The following is a 16,343-nucleotide window of genomic DNA, read 5'->3' as shown; positions in this document are numbered from 1 at the left end:
GCCTGACCTCTGTCAGGCCACACCCATCAGCTATAGAATTTGTCAATTATTCTGGAATTGGGTTTGATATAAATCTCCTCTGGTACCCAGGCCCTGGGCAGAGCTTGAAGGCACCAACTGGGAGCCTCTGGTCTTCAGACCCACTCTGTGCCTATCCCCCCCCTCCCTCCCTTGCCCAGGGGGAGGCAGGGCTCCAAGGGGCTCTTGGAACATGCAAAGGGGTATTTGTGCTGCAGCGCCTGCCCCTGCCCCACCCACCCACCCCTACAAGATGGTAGCACCCGCTCCATCAGGGCTTCGAGGGTCCTTCACCCCAATGATGAAATTGTTGGTTCTCCGACCTCCATGGACCCAGGACAGAACGTCTACCTTCTCAACCCGATGGCCCCGAGCTTCCAGGAACTCAACTTCTTCCTCTGTGAATTTACCTGAAAGAAATCACAGGCAACAAAATTAATTCAAACATTTATTAACTCCTCTGTATAGAACCCACTTCTGGGTGTTCAGTAAATTCATATAAACTCAAAACTACTAGCTAAGAGGATTTATTTTTCAGGATGAGACAGGCTTTTCTGTTCAGAACAAGTTGTAGATAACTTTTGCACCCTTAGAAAAACCATCATTTCCCAAATTTCTTTCCAGTCCTCCAAATCCCTTTAATAGAAACAAATCTCAACTTTCTCCAAAGATCAGATTGGAAGAGTAAATTCCCCTGGGAGAATTATAAACTGTCAAAGTAGGAAGGATTGTAGAGAGATCATCTACTCCAATCCTCAACATTTAAACATGAAACAATCCAGACAGCTTAACTCTTGGTGTTGCCCAGAGGCCACACAGCTTGCTTATTACAGTTAGCAGTCACTGGCACTAGTCTAACTTCCCCAATTTACAGATCAATCAAGAGAGGTGTTTTGGCAGTATTTCTTTGGAAGTTGTATGAAGGATAGACTAGAAAAGAGACGGGTTTGAGACTGGGAGAACAACCAGAAGTCTATAAAATTAGTCCAGGCCTAGGACAAAAGTAATAAGGATAAAGAGAATAAGGTCATACAACTTAGATAAATAGCATTTGTCTTAGATAAACTAGCATTAGAAGGGGAATTTCTAGTCCAACCATCCTCATTTTAAAGGTAGGGAACTAAGTCCCAGAAAGGGGGAAGTAATTGAAAGTTCCAAGGGCTTAGTTTTAAATCTCAAAGCACTTTCCCAGAATAGTTTTTGAGTAGGTGGGAAGCAAGAGGGCAGTGGGGATCAGAAGGAAGATGGAGCACCACAGAGGTGCTATTGGTGCCTGCACAAACTTTACGAATAGCAACTCTACTGTCACCTGACTGTCTTCATTTGTCCAGTCATACCTTAAAAGTTCTTCCAAGAACCTGCCCAAGAGGGTCTCCAGACTTAAACAGGATTAAAGGATTGAGTTTTCCTTCTCCCTTCCCTCCCAGCCCTTGAGAGCTCTAAATCTTGAGGAGAAGGAGGAAATGTCTACCTCTATAAAGACCTCCCAAAGCTTACTGGGTGCAGAAGACTCCAAGCTTCTGATAGGTAAATGAACTTGACCTTTAATCTTGTGTCCTCAAATAATAACAATTTAAAAAACTATTGTCTTTTAAGTTTTTTTCAAGTTTATAAAGCCCTTTCTACCCAAAACCAGTACAGGCGAAGGTATAACAAATTGTTATCCACTCTTTTTTAGTCCTGTCTGACTCTTTGTGACCCCATTTGGGGTCTGTTGGCCAAGATATTGGAGTAGTTTGTTATTTTCTTCTCCAGCTCATTTTACAGATGAAGAAACTGAGGCAAAGAGAGTGTTAGAAAGAACCTGAAGACAAATTTGAACTCAGTTTTTTTCTGACTCTAAATATTAGAGTTTTTTCCTTTTTTTTTTGCAAGGCAATGAATGGAGTTAAATGACTTGCCCAAGGTCACACAGCTAGGCAATTATTTAAACTCAGGTCTTCCTGACTTCAGGGCTGATGCAGTGCTCTATCCACTGTGCTACCTAGCTGCCCCCTGACTCTAAATACTAGACCATCTAGCTGCCTTCATATTGACTTTGAAAGCCATATGTTAATATTAGCTATTCTATGTTGCATTTTTATTTATTTTGTCAAACATTTGCCAATGCCATTGTGATCTGATTCCCAAGCACTTGGAAGTGTGGAGGGCTATATGTAGCCTTCTGGTTCTAAGTTTGACACCTGGGTCCTAGATCACTCTCTAAGACAAAAAGGTGCGGAGAAGGAAATTCCCTCAATGTGGGGTGGAGGAGGGGAGGTTTCCTATACCAATGAAATCATAGTCCCTACCCATACCTATATTATTGCTACAAGATTCCCTGAGGAAAGGAGAGGAGAGAAAGGTTACAACTGGAAATGTGCACAAAACAAAAATAAAATATATCAATTCAAAACTTTTAAAGAATACAGAGAAATTCTGCCCCTAAATAATAAAAAATGATGATAGCAACTCCTGTCTCTAGCTTACATCCTCATAAAGGCCCTTAATAGATAATGAGAGGATTACTATCTCAGCAAAGTTGAAAAACATCCAGGGCAGCTAGGTAGCACAGTAGATAGAGAGGAAGAGACAGGGGGACCTGAGTTCAAATCCTGAGACATTTAATAATTACCTAGCTGTGAGACCTTGGGCAAGTCACTTAACCACACTGTCTTGTAAAAAATATATAGACAAAAAAGAAAAGAAAAATATCCAGGACAGGGGGAGAAAAACTAAGCCCTTGGAACTTTCAATTCATTCCCCCTTTCTGGGACTTAGTTCTCTACCTTTAAAATGAGGATGGTTGGACTAGAAATTCCCCTTCTAATGCTAGTTTATCTATGACAAATGCTATTTATCTAAGTTGTATGATCTTATTCTCTTTATCCTTATTACTTTTGCCCTAGGCCTGGACTAATTTTATAGACTTCTCTTTGGTCTCCCAGTGTCAAACCCATCTCTTTTCTAGTCTATCCTTCATACATCTTCCAAAGAAATATTGGCAAAACACCAATAATGTCTATTAACAATCATTTATTAAGCACTTACAATGTGCCAGGCTACAAACACAAGAGCCACATAATCCCTCCCTCCAAGGTTCCCTTAAATTCCCAGGAGATGTCCCTAAATCAGAAGGAAAGAGAAGCCTACACATCTTGGGAGACACCTGGTGGTTGTACCTGCTCTTGGCCCACCTAGGCTCCAGAATCAGGACCCCACCAGCCTTCCCTTCTCCCTTGTACTCACTGTCCACCTGGAGGATATTGGATTGGAGTTCAGGGTGGAGGCGCCCAAGAGATAGGCTGTCACTTAGATTTCTGTTCATGGTCAGCACATTCACCAGGACCTGCAGGATGTCACCAAGGAGAGAGGTACATACAGCTAAGAAGTAACCCCAAGGAGCCCAGCCAAATCATCCTTTTAAACACTAAGTGGTACAGTAACAGGGATGTGCTGGAGTCAGATCAAACCAGCTCACAAACACAAATGGTTAAATTATCAGTGTGACCCTATGTTTATCTTAGAAATTGGCAAATACTACAAATCAAAGCTTAATTTACTGTTTTGTTCATTGTCTAGACTTAAGAAAGTGATGGAGAAAATGTTAATGCAGATTAAATTTAAAAGTATATCATGGGCACAATTTTTTGCTTCCCAGAGAGCCTGTTAAACATTTACCAGCATACTCCTGTCAGTAAACTGCTAGGTAGCACAAGGGATAAATTCAAATCTTGCCTTAGACATTTACTAAACTGTCTGACCCTGGACAAAAATGCTTGTTTGCCTCAGTTTCTGAACTGTAATATATATATATATATATATATATATATATATATATATATATATATATATATATAATATTACATACATTTCAGTGTGGTTGTGAGTATAAAATGAAATATTAGTCAGGAAAAGTCAGATATTAATGTTCTGATTTGACAGAAGGGGAAAGTAAAACCCAAGGAAGGAAAGTTTCTTGTCAGCTAGCAACAGAAAGAGTTAGTGACAGATCTGAACTGGGCCTCTGATCTGATTCCCTGTCCAAGGTTCCTTGCATTATATTATGCTACTTTACACTGTATAATAATAATACCTCACATTTCCATCATATTTTAATGTATAAATGACACTTTACACAAAATGGCACAATAAGGAAAATGGGTTAAGTGTGACTGCCCATTTCACAAATGTTGAATCAGAGACTGAGGTCAAATGATTTGCCTTTATTCACATATCTGGTGTCAGAACTTCAATTGTATTCTTGGTTTTTTGATTAGTTCTTCAGTGCTCTTTGCACTATACTAATTTTTTGGTACTATACTATTAATAATAGTAGTAGTAGTAGTAGTAGTAGTAATAGTAATTATAGCGAACATTTATGTAGCATTTACTATGTGTCAGGCATTGACTAAATAATTCACAATTATTTCATTTGATCCTCACAATAAAGGGGAAATGGTTTATTATTCCATTTTACAGATGAGAAAATAAAGGCAAACAGAGGTTAAGTGACTTGCCCAGGGTCACATAGCTAGTAAGTGTCAGGGGCTGGATTTGAACTCAGATCTTTCTGCCTCTAGACTTGACACTCTATCCATCTCACACCTAGCTTCTCTTGTTTCCTAAGAAAACAGGAAGATAGCCTTAAAGTTCACTTAAAAAATCCCTGAGAAATGAGGAAGTAGAAATGAGAAGGGGTGAGGGGGAAGATCTCTCATTTCCCATGAGCAACAAGGTCCCAGGGCCAAGGACACTAAAGACTCAGCTCCCATGCTTCTCTGTCAGGAGGGACAAAGGGAAGGACTCACCTGGGTGAGGCTGCTAAGTCCTCGGGCAGCACCATTAGCCCCCAGTGCCAGGTAAGTCCCGCAAAGTCCTTCAGCTGGCCTCACCACTGTGGGCAGCAGGAAAGACAGTGGCCTCTTTCCAGGATGAATGGCATTCTCCTGTCATAGTAACATAGATCTCATGGGTGATGGGAGGGGAACCTGAACTAATTCCTTTTATCCCCAGCTTCTTCCATGCTCAAAGAAATCTAGAGCAAATTGCTTCAAGCCCAGCTCTGCCACTACCCTTATCTCCCTGGGCAAGGTAATAATAACAATAGGCTGGGGACAGAGGATGAGAAAAGAAACTGGAGGTGGTGAAGAGAGGACATAAGTGGTAAGGGAACATTAGGAAGCAACTCAGGGAAGAGGGTCCTCTCTACAGAAAGTCTTTCTTGACCATCCAACCCCTAGAGATCTCTCTCCTTCCCCAAATTTAATTCTTGACTGGGATAAGTCATGTTAATTATTTTTACTATATATGAAGTGCCATATCCTTCTTTGATGAGCCCACAACACCCAGCACAGGACTGAGTTACAGTAGGTTCATCCATTCAGCAAGTACCTGCTGTATACAGAGACCTGAGTAACATACTTTGGGATATGGGGTGAGGTGGGAGGAGTTTGAAGGGAAGACAAAAATGTGTTACTGGGGAAAGAAGAATTAGAAATAAAGTGTTTGATAGGGAGGTTGGGGGTTAGGGGTTTAGAAGATTATCCCAAAGTGCAAGGGAAAAAGAAGAGAAGGAGGATGCAGAGGAGGGCAGGGAAGTTAGACCAGCCTAGGAAGTACCAGGCTGGGTGCTGAGTGGTTTGCAGTTTTATTGGGCCAGGAGAAGTCCAGCATCTGGCTGTTTAGCAGGATCCCAGAGGGTGTGATGAGGCCACTGCCAAAAGGGCGGTTCAGTGAGCTGCAGAGTAACAGGAGACATAGATGAGACTTCATCTCTTTCCTGGCTCTTCTCCATGAGGTATGCCCACAGGATCAGCATTGCCCTCCTCACACCCAAACCCAGTCCCCTGTTCCAACAAAGAAAAGTGAAGATGCTTGTCATGGGCGATCCCTGCTCCACCTCCCCAGCCTGGATAGGAAAGGGTTTCAAATGCTGGACACTAGACAGTACCTGACTACTGCTACAATGAAGTCATCAGGTCCCATCACCAGCACCTGGGCAGCTGTGGCACCACCATCCAGCTCATAAGCAGGGAGCAGCGAGCCAGGGTCTGCTTGTGAATCATTGATATGGCCCCGAAGGTACCCAGCCTCCAACTTGCTGTGGGAACACAATAGGAGGGCTGAGAGGGGAGTGTCAAGAAGTTTTTTGGTTTTTGTTTTTAGGTTTTTGCAAGGCAAATGGGGTTAAGTTGCTTGCCCAAGGTCACACAGCTAGATAATTATTAAGTGTCTGAGACCGGATTTGAACCCAGGTACTCCTGACTCCAAGGCCGGTGCTTTATCCACTGCGCCACCTAGCCGCCCCAAGGAGAAGTTTTCTAAGGGTCAAGCAGGACTTAATGACCACTTTAACCAGTTTCCATACTCCCAGGAGAAGCAGGCTAAGGTTAAAAGAGAAAGAAGCAGGGGATGAAAAGTATATGTGTGTGTGTGTGTGTGTGTGTGTGTGTGTGTGTGTGTGTGTGTATACAGAGGTTATAAGGGAGAGAGATAGCCTCATATTGGGCAACTAGGTGGTACAATGGAAAGAGCACTAGGCCAGGAGTCAAGAAGACCTGAATTCAAAAATCAGTCTCTGTCATGTACTAGCTATGGAATTTCGGCAAGTTACTTAAACCTGTTTGCCTCAGTTTTCACATCTATAAAATGGACAGGAGAAAGAAATAGCAAACCATTCCATATCTTTGTCAGAAAAATGTCAAATAGGGTCATAAAGAGTTGAATACAACTGAAAAATGATTGAACAACAATATTTTTCATATATATATATATACACCCATGCTGTGTATGCAGTATATATACACTCACACATATATCAAAGTATTCACAGACACATGAATATCATATATTTGCATTCATGCATGTATATTTATATGTTCAAATATATATTTTCATGCATACATGATAGATCTGACCACTCCTGTGTCCCTTTGCTGGCTCATCATCCTTATAATGCCCCTCAATTGTGGATAATCCCCAAAGCTCAGTTCTGAGACTTGTGTTCTTCTCTTTGTTTTCTTCTCTCTGTTTTGATGACCTCATCATCTCCCATGGGTTTAATTATCATCTCTATGCAAATGACTCACAAATGCATATATTTAGCCCCAGTCTCTCCTAAACTCCATTTCTACCACACCAATTGCCTTTTGTACACATAAAGCTAGATGTCCCAAGACATCTCAACTTCAATATGTCCAAAATAGGACTAATGATCTTTCCCCTAAAACCTATCCCTCTTCCAGTCTCCCAGCTTGGTTATCCTTGACTTTTCATTTTTCTTACCCTTGATATACAATCAGTTATCATATCTTTCTGTTTCTAGGACTACAACATCTTTCATATCTGGTCCCTTTTCTCTATTCATGCAGCTACAAACTTAGATCAGGCCCTTATCACCTCTTGCCTGCACTATTACAATGGTCTCTCTATTGGCTGCCCTCCCTCATTCCATTGAATCCTCTATACAGCAGCCAAAGTGATTTTTCCTTAAGTGTGGCTCTGAGTATGTCATTCCCCTCTTCAATAAACTTCAGTGGCTTCCTATTGCTTCTAGGATAAAATGACAGACTCCTCTAGCTGGCTGTTATGGCTTCCATAAACTGGCCCCAACTATCTTTTATTTCTCCTTATACTTTCTTTTCTTTACTGTATGTCCAGAATACAAACTATTCTTTTCTCTCTTCCTCACTCAAAACCTTCATTTCTCACCTCCCAAGTTTTTGCACTAACCTTAGATTCGCTGGTTCATGATTTTTCTCAATTCAAGTCAAATCAGGTCAAGTGAATAAGGATGTATTAAACATTTACTGTATGCCAAGGGCTATGCAAAATGCTAAGGATACAAAAGAAAGGCAAAAACAGTCCCTGCCCTCCAGAAGTTCATGATCTATAGTGAGTCAACATGCAAACTATTCAGTACAAAGAAGACATTCCCAGATAAATTGGAGGGATTACTAGAAGAAAGGCAAAAGAAGGACTTTGCAAGAGCTTCTTGAAGAGAGGGGATTTTAGCTGAGATTTGAAGAAAGCCAGGAAATCCAGGAGGCAGAGACAATGAGGAAGAACATTCCAAGTATAGGAGACAGTCAATGAAAATGTAGTTGGAAGATGGAGTGGGGAACTACAAGGAAGCCAGTGGCACTAGATTATAGATTACATGGTGGAGTATGGGTTGTAAAAAAATTAGAAATATATGGGACAAGTTATGAAAAGTTTTAAAAGTCAAAGGATTTTATATTAGAATCAGAGAGTAATCGGGAGCCACTGAAGTTTAGTGAATTGGGAAAGGAGCGACATAGTCAGAGCTGTACTTTAAGAAGATCATTCTGTTACATGAGTAGAGGATGGACAAGGGTTAGGAGAGATTTGAAGCAGGGAGAGTAATCAAAGGGCTATTGGAACAGTTCATTCCTAAGGTAATAAGAGTCTACACTGGAGTAGTAGAAGTATTTGAGGAGAGAAAGGGATATGGGTGAGAGATATTATTACCAAGCAAGAAATGACAGGGCATGGCAACAGTTTGGATATGGGGGGATTAGAGAGAGTGAGGAATGGAAGATGGCACTTTAGGTTGTAAGCCTAGATAATTGTGAGGATGGTGGTACTCTTGATAGTACTAGGTCATGCCTGACTCATATGCCAACAAGGAGGAGCAAAGGATGCATGTATAAGAAACAAATCCATTTCAGCTCTCTCTAGACTAGGACATTTAGAATCCTAATAAAATAATAGTTCAATTATCTAACACAAGAGAAAGTTAATCCCTAACCCTTAAAGCGCTCCCTCAGTATACTCACCCTCACTACTCAGCATGATCCAATAGCAGGGCTTCAAAAGTCAACACATGGACTTGTACTAGAATTAAAGCCTACCTATTGTCTCCTCATAGTGCCATGGAAAACCAAAGTCAAAAGTTTGCTTAGGCTGAGACAGCAGCTCAGCAGCACTTTGTGCTGCCACAGAGCTCAGCTAGACAGTTAAGGAACAAAGGATACTAGGGCATGACATATGCCTGCCCCTCCACTAAGTCTAAGGGAGAGAGTCCAGCTTTGAGTTGGAGCTAGTTCTGTTCCCCCAGAAGTCATTGGGGCAAAGACAGACTGGTGAAACTTGAATTTTCAAGCTTGCCTTAAAAGCTTTAAGGCCCACTGGCCCTGGAGTCAGAAGTACCTGAGTTCAAATCTGACCTCAGACACTTAATAATTACCTAGCTGTGTGGCCTTGGGCAAGCCACTTAACCCCATTGCCTTGCAAAAAAAAAAAAAAAAAGTTTTAAGGCACAACTACCAAAGAAACCGCAATCAAAAGGGAAGGAGACAGAAAGTGATCAATAGAGAGAGAAAAAAAGATTAAAATGATCAAAGATCTTAGGAGGAAGAAAACTTAATTAAATCCTTCCAGCATAAGCAGATAAACATTCAAGGAAGATATTTATAGTTGAGGGGAACATGACTTCCAAATCAGCTAAAACCAATAGACACGTATGCATAAATATTGCAAGACAAAGGAAAACACCTGATGAGACTGAGGACCCTATGAATTCTCAACAGAACCACAGTAGGATGTTCCTGAAGAAATAATTAGCAGAATGAAAAAGGAATGCAAATACATAGAAGTAAAAGACAAGTTAGAAGAAAAGAAACAAAATAAAACATGATGTTCATACAAACACATTGATCTTGAAGTCAGGATTCATAGAGATAATTTGAGGATTATAAATCTTCTAGGAGAACATGACTAGTAAAAAAACCTGAACACCATAATACAAGAAATAAAGATAATAATAAGACCTAAATTCAACACAACCCAAACACCATCTCCTATAGGAAACCCTTCTTTATCCCCAATCTGCTAATATACTCCCTCCCTATCTTATAATTGTTTTGCATTTATTCTCTACATATCTCCATATTATTTACCTATATATTATCCACATAACATATATGTTATCTCCCTTAAAAGAATGTAAGAAGGGGATTATTTCATATTTTGACTCTATCTCTGGGACCTAGCACAATTCCTGGTGATTAATCATGTGTATATACATATATAAGTGATTTAAAGCTTTAAAGTTTAAGTTTTAATAGAATTTAATAGCTTATACTATCCTAAGACTTTTGGGACTTCCTATATAAGGACAAACAAAAAATTAGATATAGAGATAAAATGTATCTTACAGAGCAATATACACATACAAATATGGAGAGAGGGTGTGTGTGTATGTGTGTGTGTGTGTGTGTGTGTGTTTCTGGGAAATCAGAAAGAAGCAAAAACCTCAGATAAATCCCTTTTTTCAGGTCTCTCCATACTACCCTACCACTCCCAACCCCTTCCTATTGCCTGACCCTACCTGAGCATGTCTTCTGTGCTCTCAGAGATGGTTGGGTCATAGAAGGGATCTCCCAGTCTACTGGCTAAGGCCAGAGCAATCTTCAGAGTCTGTACAAAGGCATGCAGGAGACACCAGGCACATCAGGAACTCTTCTCTGCTTGTGACTCCCAAGCAGCTTCAAAACATCCATGCTCCACCCCTCAGAATTCCAAAGACCTTCCCTTCCTCTATTGCCCAAATACCAAAATATCTTTATTGATCCCATGCCCCAAAGGCTTTGTGTATATACAACCCTCTTCCAAGGTTGATATTGTCAGGACCCACAGGAAGTGGGTCTGAGGGCGTGGCGGGGTAAGATGACATTGACCCCAGTGTCCTGGAAAGCAGGAACACAGCATAGGACAAGGAAGCTGAGAAGTTGATATGAAGAATGGTGGGAAAGGGAAGGGAGTCATACCTCAGCCACCCAGTGCAGAGCCTGTTCCCTGGATACCAAGCTGGTAAGGTTGAAACCCTCTAGGATATTCAGGGCAGCAATGAGGGCCGGTCCAGTGTGAGGGGGTGGGGGGCTGAGCACCAAGTGGCCTTTGAGAAGGAGAGAGACCAAGTTAAGGAAGGGAAGGGAAACAGATCTATACATAAGGACAAAGGGGATAAAGAACTTTTATGGAGATAAAAAAAAACAAAAACCAAACTCTTAGAAACTTAAGTCCTCATTTTATAGATGAGGAAATTGAGGCCCAAAGTGAAAAAGGGACCTGCTAAATATTACATAGATGATAGTGGCAAAACAGGAGCTCAGGAGGCCCAGCCCAGGGCTTTGAGACCTTCAGAAATAAGGACCCAAGGTTCATTCCAGGGCTGGCCTCAAGATTGTTCAATGACCCATTCCAATCCCCAACCTGCCCCTTCCACTTTTTAACCTCTTCCCTACCACTCTACTTACCAAAGTCAAAATGTCTCTAACAAAGACAAAGCATTTCAGGCCCAGTGAGAGAAGGCTGACCCCTAGCTGACTGGGTCCACTTTACCTTTTTGTTATCTGACTTCCACTATAGAATTTATTCATCACTATAGGATTAAATGGGAAGAGGAGATGGGGCAGGAAGCTTCAAGGTTCTTTGAAGGAACTCAACCTTTTCCCAGAAACAAAGGCTTCATCTTTGCAAACCATTTATTCTGGAGACACTGTATAACTGTGAGATATGGAACACAATGGTCTCTGAAGAACTGTACATCAATCATGGACAACCATATGGAGAGGTACATGCAACATGTAAACAATGAGAAATTTCAATAAAAGCTGGATTTTAAGATGTCATCAGAGAAACATATGATAGGAAACGGACTGGTCAAGTGTCATGGGATTTTAGGTAGGCAGTCATGTGTTCTACTGCTTTCCTTGAAATATCAGGGGAAACTGAGGAAAGGCATTGGCTATTTGGTAAGGACTAGTAGACTCATGGAAAGAGATGGCTGATAATTATACAAGATGGCAGACATGAAGAGAAAATCTAAACCTATATTACTATATAAGTAATACCATCAGAGTCAGCAATACAGTAAATTAATTCTTTTACTCCTTTGCAATTGACTTTTTATTGGACACTCCACTAGAACTATTTCACTTCTCTCCTATATACTCCTCTTCTTCTCCCTCTCAGTTGAAAAGCTCATCTCCTATGCTACTGTAAAAATAGAAGCCACTCTTCATGAAACCCTTCTCCCTTACTCTATACTTCAAAACCCTTTGTCATCATTTTCTCATTTTTCTCCCCCATTCTCCTTTCCAAGGCCAATATCTCTATTGTATCCTTGATCCCATCATCCCTTTCTGACTCCTTCAGCAAATTATCCCCTTCAATAAATTATTCAGCCTTTCTGTTTCTAATCTTTTACCCTTTCTTATGTCACTGCTTGCCTCTCTGCTACCTAAAAACATTATTAGGTCTTTGACATCTTAAAAAAACTATCATTTGAACTTATGATCCATTCAAGTTATGATCTAATGTCTTTACTCTCCTTTTTAGCCAAAATACTAGAAAAAGCAAAATTATCTACTATCATTTACTCTTTATCACTTCTCAAACTCTGCAGCTGGGTTTTCTGCTCTGATTATGCAACTGAAATTATACCCTCCCACATTGTAAATGATGTTTTAATTATCAAAACTGATGGCCTTTTTAAAATATCAAGCCTTATCTTTTATGATATCTCTGAAATACATCTCTGAATCACTTGAAACTTTTTCTTAGAGTCTTCTCTGGGTTTTCATGACTTTGTTCTTGGTTATTCCTCTACCTGGGTAACCAATCCTTCTCAGTTTCCTTTTTTTCTCTTCCAAATGTGGCTATATTCCAAACATCTGACCTGATCTCTCTGCATCAAGCCACTCTCCCCTCCACTACATCCTCCACATAGCTGCCAAAATGATATTCTTACTAGAACACAGCTCTGACCACATCTCTCATATTTCTATTCAATAAACTTCACTAGTTTACTGTTACATTTAGAATCAAAACAAATTTTTCTCTCTGGTTTTTAAAGCCCTTCATAATCTGGCTTCAACCTACTTTTCTAGCCTTTTAATAAATTATAACCTTTCATCACACTTCCATTCTTTAGTCTAGTCAGATTGGCTACCTTCCTGTCCATCACACATTCTACTTCCTCTTTATCTCTTATATTCCTAGTTTCTTCAAAACTCAAATGAATTATTAATGAGGAAAGACATTACAATTTTATTTTTATCAAATTTTATCAAAACCCACTGTTCTAAAGAATATGAATTTATTTAGTTTCATTGGAGATTCACTTTGGTGGCATAAATGATTAAATAATATTTTTAAAATGTAGTAGAGGACAAAAATAAAGAACTCAGCTCAAGTACTACCTTGTACAATAAAACCGTTCCGGATTCCCCAGATGCTAATGTCTCCCTACCAAAAACTATCTTGAATCTAGCATATGCATACACACACACATACACACACACACACACACGTATGTATATATCCCACAATAGAAATTATGCTCTGTGAAATCATATTGTTAAATTTTTGGGTTTCTTACCCCTAGAAAACATAGTAAATGCTTATTAAATATTGCTCAATGATTGATTCTGGAAATTATATGGCTAATAATATTATTGAAAGCAGCTTTTTATGAGCACTTAAAGAAGAAAAGGGGAGGGATGGGGGCGGGAAAAGAACTAAATGGCTCACACAGAGAGGTTAGGTTGAGAATGATGTAGACAAACTCCACAATCTTGCCAAAGTCTCAGCTAGAAATAACCAAAGCCCTGGCATAGGAATTAGGATAGTAGCTTCATAGCTTTAAGTCAATCTCTTACACTCTCTGTTTTTCAGTTTTCTTCTCTAAAAAATGAGAGGACTGGTTAGCTCTGATAGCTCTGATAATCTATGCTCCTAAATCCCTTTTTGCTTTGATATTTGGTGGTTCCTTTAGGCTGAGACTTTGTCATTAGGAAGGGGCAGCTAGGTGGCAGTGGATAGAGGATTGAATTTGGAATCAGGAAGATATTTCAAATCTGGCCTCTGGCTCTATTAGCTGTGTGACCTTGGGAAAGTCACTTAATTCTGTTTGTCTCAGTTTCCTCAACCGTAAAATGAACTGGAACAGGAAATGGCAAATCACTCCAAAATCCTTGACACAAATGGGGTCATAAAGAGTTGAACATAGATGAAACAACTGAACAAGTGACATTGGGAAGATAGGAAAGAAAAAAGGGCATGAATAGGAAAACTGGTCTCCCCCCAAATCCTGATATTCTTGGGAATATCTTGGGATATTCACTTGGGAACTGACTGACTTGGGATATGCTTCAGATTCTGTCCCATTCAAGGTTATAGGGTTTGGGGGTGTTTTTTTCCTTCTATAGTGGACAGAAGCCTCTAAACAGCATAGAGGGAGGGTGAGAGAGGCTGCTGAATGAGGGGACAAAGTCACCTCGGTACACGCCACGCACAGGTTTCTCCACCAATACACTGTAGTTACTGAAATCTTCCTCTGTCAAGACTCCACCATGGTGCTGCACCTAGAGGCAAGAAGGAAGACAGGGAGAAAGAAGTATGGTTTGAGCTAACATTTCTCCCAGCCCCTACTCCGCCCACCCCTGGAGCATCACAAGAAAGGGGTTGGTAGCTACAGTCTCTCCACACCCCTAGTAGCACCCCAAGCTCTAGAAATCAGGACACAAGAAAAAGCACTGACTTTGGATCAGAGGACCTGAATTAGCATCTTGCCTTTCATATGCACTATCCATGTAACCTTAGGCAAGGGCCTTAGTTTTTTCATTTATAAAATGTGGGGGTTGAAATGTGGCTCTTTGAGATTTCTTTCAGTTCCAGATTTATAATTCCTGGAGATCATTTCCCCTCCCCTCACTCCCCATCTTGGTGAGGACCACATCTATCTCTCCAAGAACTCCCTTATCTTTTCCCCTCATACTTAAAATCTTTAAAAATGTCTGGGATTTTTTTGTTGATTCTGAGAATGCAGACATGGAAAAATTCCTGGAATAGATACCTTGGGTCTGGTCCTTATGCTTCCACTAACTTGTTACAAATTGGGAGAAGTTCCTTTCTTTCTCTGAGTTTCAATTTAGCCATTATTAAAATGAGTAGACTCTGAAGTAAAGTACTCTTTAAAGTCTCTCACAAAAATAAATAAATAAATAAAGTCTCTTATAGCTTTGTTGATTTATGCTTCCTTCTCTTACCTCTGGTCATCCTAGTTTGGCCCCATGCTCACCTCTGACACCATCTCTTGAGTAAGGTTGCCTCCCCCATAGAAGGCTGTGGCCCCCGCAGAACCCAGAGAAGACAGAACAGCTGCCAGGTCTGGCCTCCGTACAAATGTGCCAGGTACCAGAGGCCGGCCTTCAGGAAAGAAAGTTTCTCGGAAACGTTCTGAAGCGTTGGGCACAGGTTGTTCTAGAATGGCCTGGGCTGGAAGGATAGGGGGAAAGTATCTCAGGTTTGAGTCTTTCCTACCCTGACTATTCAATGAACTTAGATATCCCCTTACCACCCTTGCCAACATAGTGAAGGAGCTTCCAGCTCTTAAAGCTCTTGCCCTCTCTTCCCAGTCCCTTTGCAGCCTCACCACCCACCTCTAGGACCCCTAACTGACCAAGATCATGGGTCACATTGAAGCCATCCTGGGCTACAGCTGATGCGAATGCCAGAACCTTGGACCAGGGCAGCCTGAGTAACAGAAGATAGAGAACATGGTGAGGGAGTTAGAGGGAGAAGAAGCCTCCAGGACAGGGGAGGAGAATGGAAAAAGGAGTACACATAAATAACTAAGAACTAAATGGAAGAAAAAAAGAGAGGACTCCAGGATGGTGGGGCTAAAGTTGAAGGAGAAGGAATCTGGGAAAATGAGACAGGTGAGTGGAGAAGGAGAAAATGGGGACAAAACTTCTAGGAAGTGGGAGCCTAAGGAGGGGAGGAATATGGGAAGAGAAAACTCAGGGAAGGAGAATGAAAAATTCAATGGGGAGGAGGAAGTGAGGAGATTGAGGGACAGGTCCTGGTGTTCCCTTCCCCCTTACCTTCCATAGAGTTGATGAGCTTCATATAGCCCCTTGGCCATTCCTGGGATCCCCACAAGGAGACCCGGCTGGGTCAGGTGAAGCAGTCAAGGGAAAGAGGACATCAAGTCACTAGAAGGGGAGGGGCTAGGCTGAGCTCTAAAGGTCTCACCACCCCAGGGTAGAGGGAACCCCCAAGATTCATCATCTTTACATAATAGTTCTACATTAGCCTTGCATTAGACACATAGCACATATACCTGGTCAATGCACACCCTATACAGTAACTAGTCACATAGCAAACACCATACAGAAAGTGCACTGCAGTCAGATATACAATATTCTCAGGAAATCAATAAGCATTTATTAAGCATCTAATATGTGCCAGGCACTATACAAAGAAAGACAAAAACCAGCCCCTGCCTTCAAGAAGCTCTCATCTATTGGGAAAGA

General features: G+C 41.0%; 1 protein-coding gene across 1 annotated transcript in view; it reads right to left on the bottom strand.

The window, feature by feature from the left end:
• Positions 1 to 264: 264 nt before the first annotated feature.
• GGT7 (gamma-glutamyltransferase 7) overlaps positions 265 to 16,343 on the bottom strand; it is a 36,639-nt gene continuing 20,560 nt past the window's right edge. Inside the window, exons 5-15 of the mRNA XM_074212102.1 lie at positions 15,912 to 15,979; positions 15,488 to 15,561; positions 15,107 to 15,303; positions 14,303 to 14,390; positions 10,791 to 10,918; positions 10,352 to 10,440; positions 5,951 to 6,100; positions 5,620 to 5,737; positions 4,809 to 4,946; positions 3,247 to 3,346; positions 265 to 428 (exon numbers count right to left, since the gene is read on the bottom strand). Of these exons, the coding sequence (XP_074068203.1) occupies positions 265 to 428; positions 3,247 to 3,346; positions 4,809 to 4,946; positions 5,620 to 5,737; positions 5,951 to 6,100; positions 10,352 to 10,440; positions 10,791 to 10,918; positions 14,303 to 14,390; positions 15,107 to 15,303; positions 15,488 to 15,561; positions 15,912 to 15,979 (1,314 nt within the window). The remainder of the gene's footprint in view (positions 429 to 3,246; positions 3,347 to 4,808; positions 4,947 to 5,619; positions 5,738 to 5,950; positions 6,101 to 10,351; positions 10,441 to 10,790; positions 10,919 to 14,302; positions 14,391 to 15,106; positions 15,304 to 15,487; positions 15,562 to 15,911; positions 15,980 to 16,343) is intronic.

This window comes from Macrotis lagotis, chromosome 1, assembly GCF_037893015.1.
Source record: "Macrotis lagotis isolate mMagLag1 chromosome 1, bilby.v1.9.chrom.fasta, whole genome shotgun sequence".
Taxonomy (NCBI): Eukaryota; Metazoa; Chordata; class Mammalia; order Peramelemorphia; family Peramelidae; genus Macrotis; species Macrotis lagotis.
This window is presented reverse-complemented; position numbering and strand designations above follow the sequence as displayed.